General features: G+C 39.0%; 1 protein-coding gene across 1 annotated transcript in view; it reads right to left on the bottom strand.

Annotated features, from left to right (window-relative positions):
- Positions 1 to 3352: 3352 nt before the first annotated feature.
- OPN5 (opsin 5) overlaps positions 3353 to 22305 on the bottom strand; it is a 29943-nt gene continuing 10990 nt past the window's right edge. Inside the window, exons 3-5 of the mRNA XM_017847681.1 lie at positions 19824 to 20158; positions 6737 to 6978; positions 3353 to 3495 (exon numbers count right to left, since the gene is read on the bottom strand). Coding sequence (XP_017703170.1) covers positions 3432 to 3495; positions 6737 to 6978; positions 19824 to 20158 — 641 coding nt within the window. The 3' untranslated portion in view covers positions 3353 to 3431. The remainder of the gene's footprint in view (positions 3496 to 6736; positions 6979 to 19823; positions 20159 to 22305) is intronic.

Below are 22305 nucleotides of genomic sequence, written 5' to 3'. Positions count from 1 at the left end.
AAACTTGGATTTTACTGTGAAATATATTCTTATTGCTTCATTCTACTCGGAGATACTTAAAATATATTTATATTTTATTATGATTCTTGAAATCCAACTTTTCAAGTTAGTAGGGCATTTCTACTCTCAATTTCCATTTTACAAATTTATTTACTCATTTATTTGTTAACAAGATAGGCCATGTTTAAATGAAAATCCAGGGATCCAGGATTTTACATTCTTGATTTAATATTCTAGCCCATGTTTCCATATCTCCCCCCAAGTCATTACTTGTTTGATTTCAACCATTAACTTTCCAAATGTCCTTTATGCATCAGGCACTGGACCAGTTATGAAAACCCAAAGGAGAACAGGCATAGCTACAAGCTCAAGGATTTTGCAGTCTTTCTGATAATGCTCCCAGACATAAAATGCAATATATCTTTTTTTAAGCTAAAATTGAATTTGCAGATGTGTTTGAGGACTGTACAGAGCTTTCTCCAATCATTGGAAGCCACTGGGGAAGTAAAACCCACTCAGGAAATTATCCACTGATAGTCTGGTGTACATGAGCCAAACTTCAAAGACTCCTTGCTTTTTTTTCCTCCATTCTACCCCAAGAACCACATCTCTATCAATTCTGGTGCCTCCCAGCTCTCAGAGTATTACCCAAAACAATGTAGTACCAAAGCATGGAGCACTTAAATCATATTTTTCAAATTGATAGCAGAAATTAACTCTAGGATCTCCTCCAAAGCTCCTACAATTTAAACTCTTTTTTTTCCTTTTCACTATGCCAATTTTTCTTATACATGCATTTATAAAGCCATGTTTAAGACCATATTCTAGTTAAACAAAGTACCTGTCTTCAGGAACGTTGGTACAATGTTAATGTTAAATTCCACCTTCTAGACAAATCTACACCAACCTGAGTGTTCTTTTCTCCTTTTCTTACCTCCACCACCATCCATCATCCACTTCCACAATCATCCCCCCAAAACAAAAGAAGAAGAAGGAAAAAAATCTCCTTCACTTCACTTTCTTCAGGTCATTTAAAACCAGCAATTTCTCTTTTAGCATTCTTGTCCTACCTGCTTCACTCTGCAACTCTATAATCTATAATTATATCATTATAATGATATAATGATATAATCTATATATCATTCAGTATGACTTTAGATTATTTTTAACTACCTATTTTGAATATCTTTACCTATGTTGCAAATGCTCCACGTTCAACATATTCTAAATATAATTCACTCTCTCCCCCATCCCACTCGCTCTCCTGTATTTTTCCCCTCTGTAAACACCATTATCTACATTATTTCCTAAACAGATGGCCCCAAGTTATCTTCAACTCTTATTCATCCATGTAATCAATTACCACTTTTTTGTCACTTTTTAAAATATTTTAAACCTAAATTTTCATCTTCATTTTTATTGCCATTTTTTAATTCAGGTTCTCATAAGTTGCAATTTTTTTTTATAAATCCTCTTAACTGCTCTGCTGACCTCTACTCTTGATTCCCCACTCTCATGCAGACAATCCACCTTGCACACTGCCACCAGACTGGTCTTTCTTCCCCAGCCTAAAATCACGAATGGTCTCCCTATCACCATCATGATAAAATCCATATAACAGCATAAACAACAAGGCCTTTGGAGTCTGATTTGGCTCCTGCCAGTCTGCCACTCCCAGCTCCACTTCTGACCACCACCACTCACCTTAATAATAATAAGAGCAGTTGTTAGTACACAGGGATGCTTCTCTGTCACTGGCATAGTGCTAAGTGACTTATGTGGATACTATTTCATAAGTCTCACAATGACCCTGTGATACTATTGTTATTATCCTCATCTTTCAAACTTGCCAAAGGGCACAGAGGAGGAGTGCAAACCTGACTGTGCTTTATAGCTGTGTCCACCTCCATCTGAAGTGCCACATACTCTCACACCTCTATAATTTACACATTTGTCGAAAAGTTCCTTGCCTTTCTAGTCTAACAACAATTCTGCCTCTTCTTTTCTCCAGACTTTGATACGCAGTCATAAGCCCCAAGCAGAGTTGTTGCTTTTTGTTTTTGTTGTTGCTGTTGTTGTTGTTGTTGTTGTTTTGATCATAGAGCATGTTTTTCCAACATCTATTTGGCATGTATCTTAAACCAATGACACCTATCAAGTCACTCCTCATCCCACACCCCTGACTGACAAAGAACAAAGACAAAGGAACTGAAGGTGCCATGTACTGAGGTTGAGCCTTGGAGGAGGGTATGATTCTCTACAAACCTTCAAGTGGAAGGAGTGGAGAGGTTATCAATGGCGTGAGAGGGGCCACCCTCTTCCCCTTTTCACTGTTCTTGCTGGCAGCTACCAGAAAGGCAGAATCACAATTGATGAGCAAGGCTTAAGTTCATAGCAGAAGGGGAGGTGGGTGGAATAGAGAAGCATAGAGAACACCTGTCTAGTCATTTAATTAAAAGAACTGCAATGTAGATGGTCCTGCTTATCAGATTAGGTGAAAAGATAATAGACAATGAGTAGAAAACCTATTTGGACATACTATCTACGTGCCTTCTCCTTTCAGTAGCTTATAAAGGGCAGGAATCTGTCTTTGAAATCACTCCATCTCATTCATATCTACATCTCTTTACCTATCTGCCTCAAAAGGTGTTTGTTTAAAAAAAGAATGAACAAAAGAAATAACAAGCTAACAAAGAACAAAGAGAAGAAATAACACTTCCAAGTAGCTATTTTCACTAAATTCACTACTTAAGCAATTACAACTCATAATGCCCTGTTACATCCATGATTTTAGTAAGAAGAACTTAATGAGAAAATCCATGTGGCTAAAATTATCATCAGCGGAAATTACTGTTGTCTTTAAATTTGGAGATACAGGAGAGTTTTCCATTAGTGATTGAAGGTAAAACTGATTTCCCCAGAGGACTCCTTTGTGGAATGACTGCCATCAGAGTGTGAACTTCCCCGGGCATGAAAAATGGCTGTGAGAACCAAAGTACCTACCAAAGAGCCATAGCCCAACATACATGATCGTCCACCTAAATGAGCCCCAGAAACTGCCTCCCTAACCCGACATTAAGAAATAATAATGACAATGATATAATAAAATTAAATAACCCCCTAATAAATAAAATTTCTCAACATTTTTCTCACTATCTCACACACAATTCTGTTTGGCATGACAACAGGTTTTAAAGTACATGAAAAGAAAGTTCCAGGGATGCTCATCCTGATAATATTCCTTAAATTAGTATCCTGTAATCTAGTTTCCATTTAGCCATTGGAATTTCCCAGCAACCCCTGGCTTGAGGAAAACTATACAAAATATAAAAATATAATATGAAGACAAAAGTGTGACCACAATCAAACGTTTACAGCAGTGAAGAGGCAAATAAGTGAATAGTGTGTCCATACTGATGCTGTATCCATCTTCATACCTCTTCATGAATCTCCAGCACAGCAGAAGATTTCCTGACTGTGGTTACGGTGTGCAGCCTAGATATAGGAGAAGAAAAACACAATTTAATATATACATATACACACACAAATACATATACATATACATACCTATGTATATGTCAAACTTGACTACCATGAGGATTATGTACAGAAATCTTGAATTAGCAACAGATAGAAAATAATAATTCAATTTGGAATATTCAAAGTCAAGGAATTATTTGGGCAGAGTTTTCCAAAAACAAGCCACTCATTTACAGCACATTTCCTGTGCCATCATGACAAAATTAATTGTACACCTACCTGCACTCAACTAGGCCTTGTGATTCACGTACTGAAGGAATATTCTTTATGAAGACAGCATTGCAAGCCAAGGTGGTCAGGGGAGGTTTGATTATGATAGCAATGCCAAAGTTTGCAGCTTTGTTCTCCCTTGTTATCTCCACTCAATACCAGGAATGCAAATGACTCCATCCTTGACTGCACACCCCCAATCAAATGTTTGAACCCCCAGTGCCTTTTGAACATTTCTTCTCCATCTGAGATAGGCCTAGCATCAGCAGCCTCTTTCCCCTGTCACTGACCATAGGTGGCCTCACTTGTCTCCATGTAGGCAAAGGCCTATGACTCTATGAGCTGTACTGCCAGTGTCTTCCTTTCTCAGCCTCTGGTTCATTAGCTTTCAACAATGTACAAGATAATCATCTGGGAGAGGTAAACAATTAAATAACGGAAGCTCAGGACCAATCCAGACAAAACCAAATCTCGGCAGATGGGGCCCAGGCAGCAGTCATTTTTCAAAGTTCCCCAGGTGTCTCCATTACACAGCCAGGGTGGAGAAGGGCTGTTTACAAAATATAGGAGACTACATCTGGATAAAAGAATAACATTCCAGAAAGAGTTCTTGGCCACATTTGTTTCCTTTGGTTCACCATCTTCTACCAAAATCTCAGGGGATTCAATTCAGGAGGAAAAAATGAGTTGAACTTGTAATAGACTGTTAAAATTACCCAAAATTTATTTCCATAATCCTATATTCAATACATTAGCTTTATTATTTGATTTCAAAATATTTCCCAAGAGGGTGTCCCCTTATAAGCAAAAACATTTCAGGGCTCAGAAAAGAAAAGAACAAGGATATTGATTAATCCAGTTTAATTCACTTGTTTTGATTTCTGCAATAATTCTAAACTAGCTTCACATCGCTTAACCTTGCTCTGCAGACCCGCACGTTACTCACTTGCATAGCTTCTTAATAACAACAAAGAGAAACGAGGTTTCTTTTTGGCTTCTTTATAAAGATATAAAGAAACCTCTGGAGGCTACCATCCACCCTTCTGCTCTTCTCTGAAGCTGCCCCTTCTAAAATCTGCAACTCAATATCTCTTCAGCATTCCTTCCACAAAGAGGCTTTAACCTCTAGCACCTAAGGGCTCTTCACTGCTTCGACTCTACCGCCTGCTTTTTCCCCTGAAAGCTGACCCTCTAGAGAAAAGAAATAGCCCTGTCCTTCTCCAGCAGAGTAATTGATGTATTTCGTATAAACGGCTAATAGGAACCAGTGAACTGAGCTGTCTCTTGCCTGACTGATTTTCCCAAAGGTCTGTGGCCCTAAGTCGCTTTCTCCCACATAAATTTCCCTCTTCCCAATGTTGAGTATTGAATATGTGTGGGTTGCTCACGGTTGTGAGTGAATGTACAGAACACAGAGGCAGTCTGAGGCAAAATTATGAGGTACATGAAATTTGCTTGCAGTCATGCCTGTCAAACTCCCAACTCCTTCAGATGAAGAAGTGTGCCATTACTTTCTCCCACAACTGCTCTATTAAAATTATTCTCTCTATCTGCATTGGTAACAAAATATCAATAGCTGATGAGCACATAGTGTTATTACTTCAGAAAGAGATGCATTTTAGCACTTGGTTTTAACTGTTCAATTCAACAGCAAAGGCAGCAACCACCAAAAAATATGAAAGCACTACTAACAATTATCCCTTAGATCTTTTCACATATCAGTTTTGCTTAATTCTTACAACTTCAGGAGATGGGTATTATTACTGTTTATTCCAATTCTGGCTCTATGTTGTCAATTTGTTCAAAGATATAGAGCTATTGTAAACATATTGTAAACAGCCGAACATTAAACACTGGTCTTCTGTCTTCAAATTGTGTGTCTCTTCCCCTGTACCACAGCAATAATGATAATGCTACCTTTTATTTGTGTCTTTTTGTCATCGTTTCGTTTGATCCGTTGTGAGGAACCTAAAGTCCAAAATATATGTCACTTGCTCAGGCACAATGAAAGAACAAGACAAAACCCACATCTTCTCATAGCTAGTTCTACTTTTTTTCCACTGTCCCTTACTTACTCAAGGGAAGAAGTATTGAAAAATATCTAAAATCAAGTAAACAAGAACAAAAAGCACTGAAACTAGGGGCCCTATCAACACCCCTCACCTCAGACCATGAATTCAGGTGCCTGTTCCACTTTTTACTGCTAATACTGGCCCTGAGTGGACACAGAAGACCACCAATAACCCCAAGTCTGTACTTACCCTGAGCCTTTTGGGTCTTTAGGAAAAATGGTGCTGGATTCCCAAACTCTTTTCATTGTGTAGCACAAACAGTATCAACCAAGGAGCATACATTTTGAAACCCAGTAGACTTGAATTTGAATTCCTCCTCTGCTACTTTCTGGCTGTTTAAACATGGGCAGCTTACTTAACTTTAACCTTACTTGAACCTCAATTTCTTCTTCTGACAAAGAAAGAGAATAACCCAAGGCTCTTGTGAAAATAAAATAAAAGAAACCTGGCACACAGCAGAAATGTCATCTCCCTTCTCCCCTTCCTTCCTCTGCCTGCCCAACTTTTATGCCCTTAGTTAGTGGTAGTGATGTGCCAAACAAGAGAATCATTCTATTGTGAGATCAAAGCCATGTGAAATAGTACTCTTGGAATAAAAGGATTTTGGTCCCAGATAGGCAACTTACGAGCCATGGATAAACAGTGGCTGTTGCTCAGATGGACACATCTCTGTATCTTAGTTGCTCCAGAATCAAAAACAGAATCACGTCTCACTATGTATTCATGTCATACAACCTCTACATAGCTGATTACTTGATTTCAGGAACTTTGATAAACAGAAAATAAAGTCCTTCCTACACTACTCCTAGGAGATGAACTTTAACCCTGAGAAGACAGCACATCTGAGGAGCTTGAACCCTGCCGGATTTTGAAACAAAGAGAGTGTAATTCATTTCCAGCTTCTGAAGTTTTACCTGAAGCCTTCCAGAGACTTCTTCTTGGTTGCTTTCAAACCACCAGTTTGGCAACAGGCAAATTTGTAATCAATAACTTGGTAGATGATGGGATTGTACATCGCTGCAGATTTTGCAAGTAGGGTTGGCACCACAGAGAGCTGTATGGGAATGGAGTCTGGCCTTCCAAAAGCTGACCACACAGACACCACTGCATAAGGAATCCAGGCAACCAGGAATCCAGCACAAATCAACATCGCTACCTGATGAGAGAAAGCAACAGAGAAAAGAATCAAGACAGCTGGTAAAGGACATGAGTCTGAAACGATGGGTATGGCGAAGGATCAGGTCACCTCTCACACCCAAGAAAGTCTGTCATTGTTTTCATTTACTTTGTCCCTATCAATCATTTCATATGGACTTCTGCGAAGTTCAGCCAAAAGAAGTGAATACACTTTTTTATCCCATTTACCACATCCTATCTAGTTTTCCCTCTAGAATTTGAATGTACCCAAGGACCCAAAATATAACCCTCAAATAGCTGTCAGATTATGCCTCCATGTGGTAGGAAATCATATTTCTGGACTTCTCAACCCACATTCACTTAAAAACTCGATGGAAAATATATTCACCTTGATGAAATTTTAAATCATCATCCATATTCGCCTCAGGAAACAGAAACTCTGCCCTAGTTTGAAATTCTAATTTGCATTTTCAGAAATTTCTATTAAATGTTATTTCTTTTGACTCAAATTTTTCTCAGGTTTGAGGCTCAGATAGTGGAAATTCACTAGGTATATAATATAAAATAAGTCATTGAGACTCAGCCAACGTGGCACAGTTGTATAGAACAATACTTTTCCAGAAAACACTTTTCACTCTTACAAAATTACAATCACCTTCAGGGCCTCTTTATTTTCAGAACAAAGAATAATTAGTGATAGAGTTTAAAACACCCTCACAAGTCTCTCACCACCCGCAATTCAATCCCTTTAATAATGTAGTCCTAATTAGTGCTGTGTAACTACCTGCCTGACCCCCATACATCATCTCACTTCAACAAACTCTTTTCAACAAGTCTTTGTGTAAGACACTATGCCTAGTGCTGTGGGGCAATACCAGTAAAACCTAGAGCCTGAGTTGTATCCCTCTAGAATACAAATAACTACAGTACAAAGCTGAGTATGATTTAACTGGCAGCTCAGAGGAAGACATATGTATATCCTATTGGGCAAATTGGGGAGTTTGTTTTTTGAGACGAAGTTTCACTCTTGCTGCCCAGGTTGGAGTGCAGTGTTGTGATCTTCGCTCACTGCAACCTCTGCCTACCAGGTTCAAGAGATTCTCCTGCCTCAGCCTCACGAGTAGCTGTGATTACAGGTGTGCACTACCATGCCTGGCTACTTTTCATATTTTTGTAAAGACAGGGTTTCACCATGTTGGCCAGGGTGGTCTCGAACTCCTGACCTTAGGTGATCCACCCACCTCAGCCTCCCAAAGTGCTGGGATTACAGGCATGAGCCATTGCACCCAGCCTATTGAGGAAAGTTTCAAACAGGATGTGCACGTTGGCAAGTAGAAATAAAGAAATAGTGGTGAAACCAAGTAAAGGCATAGACAGAAATGCGGGAGGTCAGTATAGGAACCAGTGAGCTATTCATTGTGGTATGAGAAAGCAACAAAGGGAAATGAGGCAGGAAAGAAAGATTCAGGGTTTTGTATGGCATTATTGAGCTTGCACTTAATTCTATATTATTTGAGACACTAGTTGGTTTTTGAGCAGGAAATATGATGAGAACTCTGCTTAGGAGGATTAGCCTGTAGAGGAAAATGGCACAGAAAAAAATAGAAGGTAGAAAGATCATTGTTTATTCATTCAATCAACAAGCTTCTACATGCTTTGTGTGAAGGATAAAGCAATAAACAAAGCAGACACATCCCTGCCCATGTAGAATTTCTACTCTTGGCAGGTTTGATTGGGCAAGAGTCTAAAGAAGAAATAAGAAATTAGAGTATTGAGACTAACAAATGCAATCAAAACTTTGGTTTTTATTTAAAACTTGTGCTATTTCGGGCCCTAATTGAAAAAGCATACCCTAACTTCAAAGTATCCTTATACACTGTTATCTACTAGGATATTCCTTCCGTAAAATAATTTGAAATCTACATTCAAATCAGTCTTCTGCACAGTAGACATCTATTTGTTTGGGGTGGGGGGTTGTTTGTTTGTTTGTTTACCTTTGTTTCCACCTTCCCAGTGTATCTCTTCTACCTTAGCATCACCAGCACCCCTCAACCTGCTAGGCTGCCTTATGAAGCTGACATCGTGGGCGTCACATGACCCAAGTCTGACCAAGCAGAGAACTACACATTCCTGGCTACCATAATAGGAATAGAGAGCAGCACATGACTCAAAAGATCTTGATCAAACCCACCTTGGGGATTTTATAAAGTTCCAGGAAAACTGGACTTTCCTATAATCTCTGAGTAAGGATGCAGCTATGCCAGGTATCACTTCCTTTTACTCCCATCCCCCACTTTAAGAAGCAAAATAACAATTCCCCACATCAGGGTCATGACAAATTCTAGAGAATCAATGATAAGGAGTGAGACATACAATGTTTTATTAGTAATAATTAAAGCAACACTATTTGTGAATGCCTTTTTTGTTTTAGACGGTTGATTGGATGTGTTTTTCCCATAACAAGGTCATATGTGTGCACGTGCATCTCAGTACGCTTTAGTGGTAGGCAGGAAATGCTCCACAGCCTCCCGTCTACTTGGCCTGTGGAACAGCCTGTCTATGGGGTGTGTTTGCCCCAAAAACCCACCTCTGTGGGGTGTATAAGAATGAAACATGGAAAATCTGCCCTAAAGTCTCAGGTTCTAAAGTTCCACCCAAGAATTTCAGAACTCATCTCTGAACATTAACTGCAGCATGCACACACAAAAACCCTTAATAATATCAATTTTGCTCCATTTTGCAAATAGAGAATCTGAATCCCCAGGAAATGAATCAAGTGAGCCCAGATCTCCTGCATGACCTGCAACCTTGCTTTCGGTTCTTGGCCAAACTGTCACCTGTGCTTAACAGTTAACCTGTCAAGTTCCAATGTACACATGCAGCTCTCCCATTGGACTTGCTTTTCTATCTTTCTACAAAGCTTACCCAGGAGAAATTTTTATTTGGTTATGTCTGTGTGACTTTTGCTTGTAAATGGAATGGATGCCTCAAGGCTCACAGTGAGGGCCTTCTTTTTCTAAATCTCCAAATAAACACTGACTATAGAAATAAAGCTTGCTTTAGCAGATGTCTAGAGACTTAACATAGCTCCATCTTTGCTTCTTTGGTGAGTCATATGATGAGTTCACAGTATCCCAAAAGCTGTTTTCTGTGTTGCTGCCAAAGTCATTGACAAAAAATAGATTAGCACTTAGTCCATAATATTTTCTACATTTTACGTGTTTTCTACTTTTAGAAGAGTGTGCAATTGGGGAACAGAAAAGACTTAAAACATTTGCATTATGTTATCCTTCTTAAAAGGACATAGAAGAATTAAATATATTGCAGTTTTACAAACACATAGCAAATGAATCACTATGGTTTTTCTGGGATTAGAATAAATCTAAATACTTTAAATTGAAAGACTTAGAAATTGAGTTTAAAGCAGAAAGAGGGATAAAAGGCTAGATCTAAAAAGTACTACACAATGTTATTTATGTTTCTGAAGTGAATACAAAGTTAATATAAGGGACATTCACTTTCAATAACCTTTTCATTTTAAAATATACTCCACAAAATATTAAACATTTAAATGTAAAAACTATTTTAAGATATAGGCCACGAAAGTTTTCAAAACTTTCATGTTACACTCCATTTTTGTCAACACTTTCTACTTAGCTTGGAATACATTTAATCTTTTCATCAGTCTGTTTTTGACTTTCCTCAATTCTAAATGTGTCTTAATTTTTATTTTCTAAAATCTCTATTCCCGATATTCTTAAGCTAGTTCTAACACAGGCTCCTGGACCCATCAACTTTTTCTAAGTTGTTTATTTTTTTTAATTACTTCACTTTTATCACTGCCTTTTTGGGTCACTGGAAAAGCAGTAAGACTTCAAATCCTAAATTAGACAATTTTTGTGGGTGGAAATTCACAGGGTACATGTTTAGCTTCTACAAAAGAATCACACATCTGCAACCCAGTTCATTTTAAGTACATCATGCTGTAGAGGACCAAGGGATATAGCCAGTTTCCAGCACCAGTTCAAGTTGGCATTGTGTCACAAAAGCAGTGTTGTCCATAATTGCTCAATTCCAATTAATTAACCAATTAAAACAATAATAGAATTATGTAGTTGAAAGTAAATTCTCCAAGGCTATGCCTCTGGGTCTAATACATCTGAAGCATTCCAGCAGGTAAGGTTTCTAAGAAGGAGTTTCCCTCCTTTCAATGTACTGAGGCAGTGTGGAATAGTGGGAAGAGTCATTGGCATGGAGATACTCTGAGTAACTCCGTGATACCAGTCGTGGTTCAGCCCCACTGACCAGTGTGAGTGGGGCAGAATCGCTGATTTTCTAGGAACAACTATTTCAGAGGGGGTGCCCAGCTCCTCTCTCCAGGCTCCTTTGCTCAGATACAAACAAGACTTCAGCTAACATTTGAAGCTGCATACTACCTGGAATAATAAAATAGATGAGAGGAAGATATAGAATTGATGTGAAAGTAAGGTTGAAAAAGAGGGCCAAAGAGATGAAATAAGTTCCCTGTCAATAACAAGATTGAATCGCATTACAGAACCAATTAGACTGGGGATAGCAAAGATAGTTCAGTGGCTAGAGTGAGATAATGTTCCCAGGAGAGATCACCTCTATGCACATTAGGGAACAGGAAGAATGTGCATCCTGTCTGCTTCAGGAGACAGCGCAATTGACGGGAGCATGCGGGTGACAAGATTTTGTTTTTCTAGCTTGGGTCTAGCTAGCAAGTATATGGATTTGATTCCAACCAGTAAGAAAATAATATTAAAAGACAGTAATTCCCGTTATGGGACTACTACCTTCCCTGTATAAGAGCCATCTGTCATTGAGTGACTCTACCAGTGACAAGCAGGAAGGGAGGGATCTTGACAACTGTGACCTACCTTCTTTGGTTCCTTCTCAAACACATACAAATAAGAGTGGTGACACTTACTTAGCTTTCACATTACCTTTTAAGAAATTAAGTAATTTGACAGCTTTGAGTGTGTCTAGTTGGAATTTCTTCCTTCTTTCTATTTTATCCACAGAATGATAATGAAGGTCAACCATCCTAAACCTTCCTCCATAAACTTGTAAAGAAAAAATTTCTGACATCTTTGGTGTACCTTCCATCTGTGAATCCTGGTTGTGATCTAAGCAATAAACATGAATTCATACTTCAAAAAAAAATCAAGAAAAGAAAAACAAGAATTTCACACTTCCCAGTTGCAATTTTCTCGAATCTTAAAATACCGCTACTCTATAAACAAGCAAAAACTGCAACTGAATAGAGAGGCGGCAAATTAGGTCATGTCACTCTATGCATCTGTGTTTTGGGGTTTTGGTCCAAAACTGAACACAATATTTCCTGACTAGGCAGTGGCTGGCTTAAAGAACAGAAAATAACTTACAAGTATCTGGTTCAACAAAACAGGAGAGACTTCACTATTGGTTATAGATGGCCCAAAACCCTTGAAGTGGGGATATGCGGCTTGGAGAGGAACAAATACTCAGGTTGGAAGGCCATGTGGTTTTAGTAACAATAGCTATTGCCAAAGACCTTTAAACAATTGAACAAATCTAGTCATTTTCATAGACACATGGAGTTTAGAAGGTAACTGAGATATCATTTCATTCTCTTCCTCTACTTTCTTTCACAGATGAGAAAACTAAGGTCCAGAAAGATTAAATGATTTGCTCTAGGTTAATTCATCAAGATGCTGAGTTGCAAGCAACAGAAATTGACTATGGGTGAGTGAGGCAGAAAATACATTTATTTAAATGATACTAGTTAACATAAAGTAACACTGGGAAACCGCAGTTTATACTGAGATCAAGCAGAGAGAAATGCTACCCAAAGCTGTGACAGAACTGGTTCTGATGCAGAAACCACTGCTGCTGTGGCCATGGCCTCAGGAAAGAATTCCCTGCCCCTAGATGCCATATCATTACTTCCTGGGACACATTGAGGGCTGGTGCCCAAGTCCATAGCTGTAGGGGAATTCTGGGAAATGAGTGGCTGGTCTTTTCAGCATCTTTTAAATTAAGAGGCACAATGCTTCTCCTCCCACTCTAAGCAGGGAACAACATGTTAGAAATTCCTCAGATACAGAAGTCTTTCAGCCTCTGGCAGGCAAAATAAAAAACACACATTGACTATGTAACACCTCTCAAGGAGCTAGTGGCAAAATTGGGATTGATCCCTAGTTTAAAACTTTTTCATGATTATATTGCTCTGAACTAATCCTTCCTTCCTTCAACAAATATATATTAAGCCTTTACCATGTATGAGTCATTGTATTAGGTCCTGGGGACGCAAAGAGAACAAAAAAACATGGCTGTTACCCACTCAGGGCTCATCAAGTAGTGGTAACAAAGGGAAAAAAAAAGGAAATGAAGGAATAATCCCCAAAATAAGTATGAAATTGTAAATTAATTAAAAATTGTGACATGTCCCAAGAAGACAATGTAAAGGCTGCAATGAAACATTTTAATAGGAGGATCTGAATTCAGTTTTTGGAAATGCTTCTCTGGGAAGTGACATTTAAGCTAAGAACAGAGGGATATAATTAATTAATTGGTTTTGGGTTTTTTTTAAAGCAATATAGTTCAACTTTCCCACGAACTGCCTTAGAGTCCACACAGGGGGTCTTCTGAATCTGATCCTTCAATGATAAATAGCATTTGATGAGCTATAAAAGGGAGGAGTCATTTAAGGGAAATGGAGCTTTAAGAGTTTTAGAAGGATTTCACAGTCAATGTAAAAGAGCACAGTGAAGAAAAATGCCCTGTCAAGTATAAAAGAAACAGAGGCACTCAAGCCAGAGTTCAAGGGACCTCTTAACATTCATCAAGGTAATTAGATTAACTTAGTTTATTCAATTATGTATTTATTCAAGCGATCCTGATTAAACAGTTAGCAGGTGCCAGGCTATAGGGTCCAGTGGCAAACAGGATCCCCAGCACTTTCCTTTGCCTCACTTACTATCTTACAAAAGAGAGCTATAAACATGTGATTCAGCAAAATATGACCAGTGTCACCAAAGATAATGTGCCAAATGCTCTGATGGCTCATACATAGTAGGTGGACTTTAACCAGCCAGGGAGAATCAGGAGGGCTTCCTGGTATAAATAAGGGGCACTAAGAGAAATTCAGGTGCCCAGGGGATCTGTATAATAACTGTAGACCTGTAACATTGTAAATTATGGATGTGTGTTAAATGAATTACTATGAAGTACCAACACGTATGGCACAATAATATTTGGAAAAACTAATTCATGCTTCTGGGATTGTCTTCCTGTCATTGTACTGAAACTGTCTTTGCAAAAATGTTATCAGTAAGAAAAATTGTAACAGTGAACTGAGCTATTCTAACACCCTCATCTTGACTTTCCCTTAATTATTCCTGGGATTGGGGCCAGGCTGACTTTGTGGGACATTTAGGCTCAAGTTTAAATGATAACAGGCCTTTCCCCAAACTCAAGCACTTTTGAAAAGCTAATGGGAGACTGTCAAACTGGTGGAAATGAGAGGAGACTGAGTTGTGCTAAAGCGCAGACATAAATGATTGTCAGCCATTATTCTGGAGGTTATAAGATATGCAACTTCCCCAATTATTCCTGCAAATAACATCACTATTGTAGAACCTATGGCCTTTTGAGATATCTTTTCAGGTTTTTTGCATGTCTGACACTCATAGCTACACCTGGACCCCAAGGCTCCTGTGGCCCCACCTGGGCAGACTCAGCTCAAGAGGACAGCTTTGACCCCCTATAATTTCATCCCCAACCCAACCAGTCAGCACCCATTGCAGAGCAATCCCCACCCCGTCACCCAAACAGCCTTGGTGATACCCCTCACTTACAAGCTTTGGATAAGACTGATTTGGGTACTAACTCCATTTTCCATCTGGTGTGACTGGCCTAATGCCTATTAAACTCTTTATTGCAATGCAGTGGTCTTTCTTCGTGCAGCAGGTAGGAAGAACCCCTCAGGCAGTGACTCTACCTTTCCCCTTATTTAATCAGCAGCAAGAGTGTTCACTGCATTGTGTGAAGATTTTTATAAGCAAAAGTACCCAAAGAAGTAAAACCTTCATTTCTCAGCTTCTGAGTTTTAAAACAGAAATTTGAAACTCACAGGAGAAAAAATAATTGAGAAAAAGGGTTTTGAGTGCAGGAAAAAAAAAGTGACTGTAAGTATCCACAATCAGAGGCTTAAAGGACTCAGGGCATTAAGATTACTGTGTGAAAAATTTAGAGGATGTACATGGAAATAAGAGCCAGTTTTCCCACTCCCAAATAGGTACAGGGCCTATACCCCAAAGGCAAGTGGGGACATCAGAGAGGTTGGTAACCAATCCTGAGAAGGTGTCCTGAACCTACCCCACCGAGCTGAACACCAAGGGCCGGGATTGGGGCTGGAAGAACAATAGCCAAGGGTCAGGGATGGGGATGGAAGAACAACAGAATTCTCAGGGATGTGAAAGCAGAAAACATGTGTCTCACTTCCCAGGGTCCCAGCCAAGACCCAAGATGCACCTGAGGGGTTTCAGCGGAAGGGTGGGGAAGTAGCTTACAGTGCTGATGAGCCTAAAGATGCCTTATAGTTGGAACAAGGAAGATGCAAAACGACCCATGAAAACTGTAACTAAGACCACAAGGAACCCTAAATATCACAGCAACGTCAGAGTCAGTAAATGACAACACCCCGACCACGAGTCCCCTACCCATTAGCACTGACATTGTGAAAACCTTCCTGAAACTTTTAGGTAATCCTGGGAAGAGGAGAGAAATTACTGATTTGACAGAATTTATATTGGTTGTCCAATAAGAAATCAGTTTTACAAGGTTAAATGCAGGCATAGAAATGAAATTATGCTGAGTCATCGAAATATAAAGATAATCATATCTATATCTATCTGTGTGTGTGTGTGTGTATATATATATATGTCTCACACCTCTGTTTGTAGTCTGTGAAATTTCAGGCTGCTACAAAAGTCTAGCAAAACCATTGATTTTAAAATTAATTAGAAGAAAGCTACAAAGTAGAGAAAGGTTTGCAGAGAGAAAGCCAACTTTTAGCTTTACGAGATCAGACCCTCAGAATACTGGCCCCAGTAATAACCCAGCTAGAAATAATTAGAGTACACAGAAAACTAAGTGATTTTGATCTCAGAATCCCAGAAGGTAACCTTTAAGTAATCAGCTTTCAGAACAGGCTGTTCTGAAGATCAGAAGCACCAAGTGAGCAAGCAAATTGACAATCCTGAGCAGTAGCTAAATGAACAAAAAGGTTGCTAAGGCTATGGAGGGGTCCAGTATAAGGTGGTTTCTACTTATTTTTTTTACTCAGTAGGAAAAATCAAGGTCAAAATTGAGTAGTAGTTAAAAATAGTTTAAATTTAGTACTGAAGATGTCACAGTAGTTATGTTTGTTTCTCAATATGGGTTAAATTTTGTCTTACATTTTCTGTACAAATATTAATAATTAGAAACATTTTGTGTTTATGTTATTTTAAGATAGGTTTATATAATGTGTACATAAATAAATGAAATATAGACATATTATTAATATATTACATATTATATGATATGTCATTAAGTATATAAATTAAAAGAATATACATATATACATAACAAAATTATACATATGTATTCCTATACTTCATTTAACATTTCTTTGGTTAACCTGGTCTAGAGTGAGCCTAATTATTTGATCTACCCAGTCCAAGTCATGCAGAATAACACAATAAATCAAATTAAATGGCGTACATGCTGAGCTATACCTCATATGTATAATGAGCTCCAAAAACATTGACTCATATGTATAATGAGTTCTAGAAGCACTGACTGGTCTAAACATTGACTAGGTTCATTTTTCAATATGGGTTGAATTTTAGCTTAAATTTTCTGCACAAATATTAATAATTAGAGATGTTTTGTATTTAGGTTATTTTAATACAGGTTTATATAAACAAAATATAGATACATTCTTAATATAATATCACATATTATGTGCTATAATATCACTTAGTATATAAATTAAAAGAATATACATATATACATAACAAAATTACACATATGTATTCTTACACTTTGTTTAACATTTCATTTAACCTGGTCTAGGGTGAGCCTATTTGATCTACCCAGTCCAAGTCAAGCAGAATAATAACAAATCAAATTAAATGGTATATGCTATGCTATACCTCATATGTAGAATGAGTTCCAGAAGCATTGACTAGACAAACTGCTCACTCCTCAAGAATACACAAGAGAACAAGATGCTAGAATGTGAGAGGGTCAAGTTGAGCAGTTCACCTGACAGGAGTGATGATTTATTGAGCAAGGCCAACAACGTGTCAAGGCCAATGACATAATAGGGGATGGCAAACAGAGAGGTGAGTGGGATGGCAAAAAGAAAGCACATTCTGAGACATTGCAGCAACTGTATGCTACGTCAAACTACAGGGCAACAAAGTAAACTTCAATGTCACATACCAGTGTGATGAATGTCCACACATCGTTTCCTGGGCACACTTCCATAAACTATTGAAAAGCAAAATTTTCATCATTGGTACAATTGCCCAGTTTCCAAAATAGTACTTGATACAAAGTAGGATTTACATTAAATCTAATTCAACTTTAACTGGGATTGATTTATTTAAATTTCTTTTTTGAAAGTTGCAGATAAGAGCTAAAGGAAGAGCTAGAAATGAAGAACCTAACTCATAATGCTTCATTTTGTGAAAATATTTTCCTACTTTATAGCCAATTATAAGACAGAAGAAGATCATGCTTCCTGAATCTGCATTTTTGTCCAAGAACTGTTCTATTATTAAGCTATCAGTATAGATTTAAAGGGATGAAAACGTCCCTCAAAGCTTCCTCTACTCAGCATGTAGACTTTGAGCGTAACAGTCAACTGGAGCCATCAGGAATCTAGCTCACAATATGTGATATGGTTTAGCTGTCCTCCCACCCAAATCTCATCTTGAATTGTAGCTCCCCTAATTCTCACGTGTCATGGGAGGGACCTAGTGAGAGGTAATTGAATCATAGGGGCAGGACTTTCCCATACTGTTCTCATGATAGTGAATAAGTCTCACAAGATCTGATGGTTCTATAAAAGGGAGTTCCCCTGCACACGCTCTCTTGCCTGCCACCATGTAAGACATGACTTTGCTCTTCATTTGCCTTCTGCCATGTTTGCTAGGCCTCCCCAGTCATGTGGAATTGTAAGTCAATTAAACCTCTTTCCTTTATAAATTACCCCATCTTAGGTACATCTTTATTAGCAGTGTGAAAGCAGACTAATGCAATATGCAACCAAGAGATCTTTGCATAACTCCAAAAATTCTGAAATTTGGAGAGAGGCATATTAGTAGAACCAAGGCTCTAACTTACTAAAAAGCCATCTCTTATCTGGAGGGAACTGTGTTTCTCTGGGTCCCTGAGACCAGTGGTCTCCAAAGTGAAGGTGAGAACACTTGAGGGTAGGATAGCAATCAATATGATTGGGATACAGGAAGAAGTAATTATAACTTCAATCTACCTTTATTTTTATCTTTAAAATAGAAGACAAAAATTGGGGGGTTAAATAAGAGGGTGCTAATATTTAATACAAAGCTTGATGGTATTACCTGTATGTCATTTAATATTGAGGGCATGTGTTGGAAAATATTTTTTCAGTATAGGGGCAAAAAATCATGAACATGTGAGGACCACTGCTTTAGACTTTACCAGTAATTCCTAACAGTCATAAGGAAAAAGGAGAAACCACGGTTGCTTTAACACCTTCTATGCACCAGATGACAGAATAATATGCTTTATCTCTTTGAATTCCCACTATAACCCAATGAGACAGATATCACTATTCCTGTTACAGAAGTGAGGAAATAGAGATTCAAGAAAGCTAAATATCTAGCTCTAGATCACAAACCTACTGGTGATGGGATTAAACTCTAGTCTTGCTCTTTTCCTTATTCCACAATATCTAAAGAACTGCCTCCTCTGAAACTACCATTTACCAAGGTACTCAAGCCTGCAGAAACTGCTCGTGTTCTTAACACAAGCTTCCCATGGGAAAGCACACGTGGTAAACTCTTACACTATAAATAATTCAGGTGGTAGAATGTCCCTAATGATGTCCCAAAGTCCATGCAACACAGTAAATACTGTGAGGCATTATATGACTCAGAAAAGTTATCCTTATTACTGAAATAATGACTATGAACCCATAGTACCCTATTTAGTAGAGAAGATAAGCCCTCAATGGATGGGTTATACAAATTTGGTAGATATTAAAAATGTGTGTGTGTGTATGACAGAGAGAAGGAGAGAGAGAGAGAGAAGAGAGAAGTGGGGAAATAGAGACAGAAAGAGGAGAGAGATACCACAAAGAAAGGCTTAGCCAATCATCAACAAAGTTCAGAATTATGTAAAGAATAGAGATTCTAAGTTCTCTCAGTCTCCAACGTTCCCCATCCTTTTTTTTTTTTTTTTTTTTTTTTGAGACGGAGTCTGGCTCTGTCGCCCAGGCTGGAGTGCAGTGGCCGGATCTCAGCTCACTGCAAGCTCCACCTCCCGGGTTTACGCCATTCTCCTGCCTCAGCCTCCCGAGTAGCTGGGACTACAGGCACCCACCACCTCACCCAGCTAGTTTTTTGTATTTTTAGTAGAGACGGGGTTTCATCATGTTAGCCAAGATGGTCTCGATCTCCTGACCTCGTGATCCGCCCACCTCGGCCTCCCAAAGTGCTGGGATTACAGGCATGAGCCACCGTGCCCGGCCTGTTCCCTATCCTTTTTACCCTATGAAGTTGTAAGTGGTCAGAAAACACGTGTGTAAAATATTAGTGCAGTTACCTTTGTCAATTTCATTTCCAGCACATGACTGCTATGGATCCGACTGTCGAAATGAGCTACTTCTTTGGAAGAGGACTTAACCTTGGCAATGATTTTTACGTAGGAGAACACGATCACAGCCGTTGGGAGCAAGAGGCAGAAGAAGAGGATGTTCAGGATGAAAACCTGGCCCCCTACCGAGGCCTGGGCCAGCCACCAGTCCAGGGTGCACGAGGTTCCGAAGGGCTCAGGTGCGTAGTCCCCCAGACCTACCAAGGGCATGGTGGTCCAGAAGGAAGCATAGGCCCAGATGGCTGCCAGGCAGATGTAGGCGTGCTTTCTTTTCAGCCAAACCCCTGGAGGCGGAAGAAAAGCATTACCTGGATGTAATCTGCCCTACACCCAGATACCTCCCCTCGATATGTCAAATTCCACCTCCAAAGATTTATTCCATTGATTTCTGGGAGACCTGGGCAGATAACTGAAGCCTGAGGGAGAGTGGAGTAAACGGAAAAAAGTTCCAGAGCTTGGGCCTTTCTCCAGGAGAACACAATTGGAAGGTTTTCTCTAGGCATCTGGGAGCTTTGGGAGGGAGAAGTGACAACAGCTGGGAAAAGGGACAGGAAAGAGATGAGAGGATGCTGAAGACAATGGAGGCCCTTGAGAAAACATCTCGGAAAGGGTGTGTTAGTGGATCATCCAGGGAAAATCCTTCTGGGAGGTGAGGAATCACAAAACATGGCTTGTGTCTTTAAAATGCCCTTCCTCCTAACAGCTTTTGTGTTGCTAGTCTCATCTGGCTTCCTAAGAACTTGTGGAAGGGGCTTGGTGGCCTGTGATCATTACACAAATGGTTTGAGATTAGAGTACTTGACTGTGTTTAGTAATTTGCGGAGCAGGTTTGGAATCTTCAAACATCATTCACACAACAATCGCACTCACACAGCCACAGCGGGAGAGGCAGAGAATCTAGGTAAGTTGCATCATGTTCTGCAAAGTAATTCTGTGAATATATTTTCAGGAAGACAAAAAATGAGCTCCGTTTTTCAGCACTAGTTTCTGTTAACCAAAAGAGAATTCCAAGCGGAGGAAATAGTGCAGTCATCTAAGAAAAGCTGTAAAGCACTAGTGATCATTTTCAGAGTTCAACACAACCACCAAAGACAGATCGGCCTGACTTAGTGCAGCAGCCTCCACAAGAAATTACCTTCACACCTCACTCATCACCTCAAACGAAGAGGGCCGGGAAAGTGATTCTTTACTGCCTTGGTTTTGTGTTAGCAGAGAAGAAATATCAAAATATATTCAATAAAAGCTAAATGATTACTTCAATATAGACTGAGAGCCTGCCTCTGCTTAGTGCAATGTGAGGTTTGGAAAGTCGGTAAGGCCTAATTCTTCTGTGTCTAGTCTTTGACTGACCTTGTGCATGCAAGACTATATGGGTTATAGTCTTGGTTAAATAATGGGTTAAATAAAATATTTAATAAATAAAATATTTAAATAAAATAATGTAAGGGGCCTGCTTTGCAAACTAGAAGGTGCTACATTAACGTGAAAGTTTTACTCCTGTGTAAGTGTATCTCATTTAGCGCTAACAAGAAATATAACAGATTGTTTCTATACTCTATTGTCTCCATTTTTTTTCAAATACATGGCATTTTGTGTCATGAAATGCAAATTTCATGCCCAACCAGATAGGGGTAGCAATCATGTAGCCACATTATAAATCAGCTCTTGCTTCTCCACTAAAACCAATAAAACATTGGCACAGGTAATCACATATATTCATGGGAATGTGCATAGGCATACGTATAAGCATTTATGGTTAGGGTTACTTGTGAGGTGTTTTATACTTACATTCCAGTATGGTGAAAGGCTGTCAAGTACAGGAGGGAGTAGATTAGTAGATTGGTTCTGTGTTGCTCCAGAAGTCAGAACTAGGACCAATGGGTGGAGGTTACTGGGAGGCAGTTTTGTCTTAATATAAGGAATAACATTGTAACAATGAGAGCAGACCAATCAGAGAATGGGCTGCCTTGTGCAGTAGTAAGCTCCCCGTCACTGGTCACTGGAATTATTCGAGAAGAGGCCAAGTGGTCATCTCTCAGGGATACCTTAAAACAGTTTACCACGTTACATGGGAGAAAAGTCTACACGTCCCCAAGCGACCTTCTAATTCCAACATTCTGGGACGCTGTGTGGAGGGTTTAATAGTGCATCAGATTAAATGATGAAACCACACTACTGAGGTTCAACCTTAGAAGAAGCTGGAAAACATACACAGTTCCCACATATGGAGTTACGGCCTGCAATGATCCTGGGAGTGGGTGGCATCATCTCTTTAATTGACAAAGCCTAAACTCAAGAAAATATTTAAAAACAGAGGTATCAGGGTTTAGTATTCCTCAAACACTCTCAGGAAGTTTAACTTTTTTGCCTTCTTATCTATAAAATCTACAGTTAAATTTAAAATCTCTTTGGTATGAGCAAAATAAGTCTA

Source organism: Rhinopithecus bieti, unplaced genomic scaffold (assembly GCF_001698545.2).
Source record: "Rhinopithecus bieti isolate Rb0 unplaced genomic scaffold, ASM169854v2 scaffold_28517, whole genome shotgun sequence".
Lineage (NCBI taxonomy): Eukaryota > Metazoa > Chordata > Mammalia > Primates > Cercopithecidae > Rhinopithecus > Rhinopithecus bieti.
The sequence above is the reverse complement of the archived record's forward strand: the minus strand, read 5'-3'. Positions and strand labels throughout refer to the sequence as shown.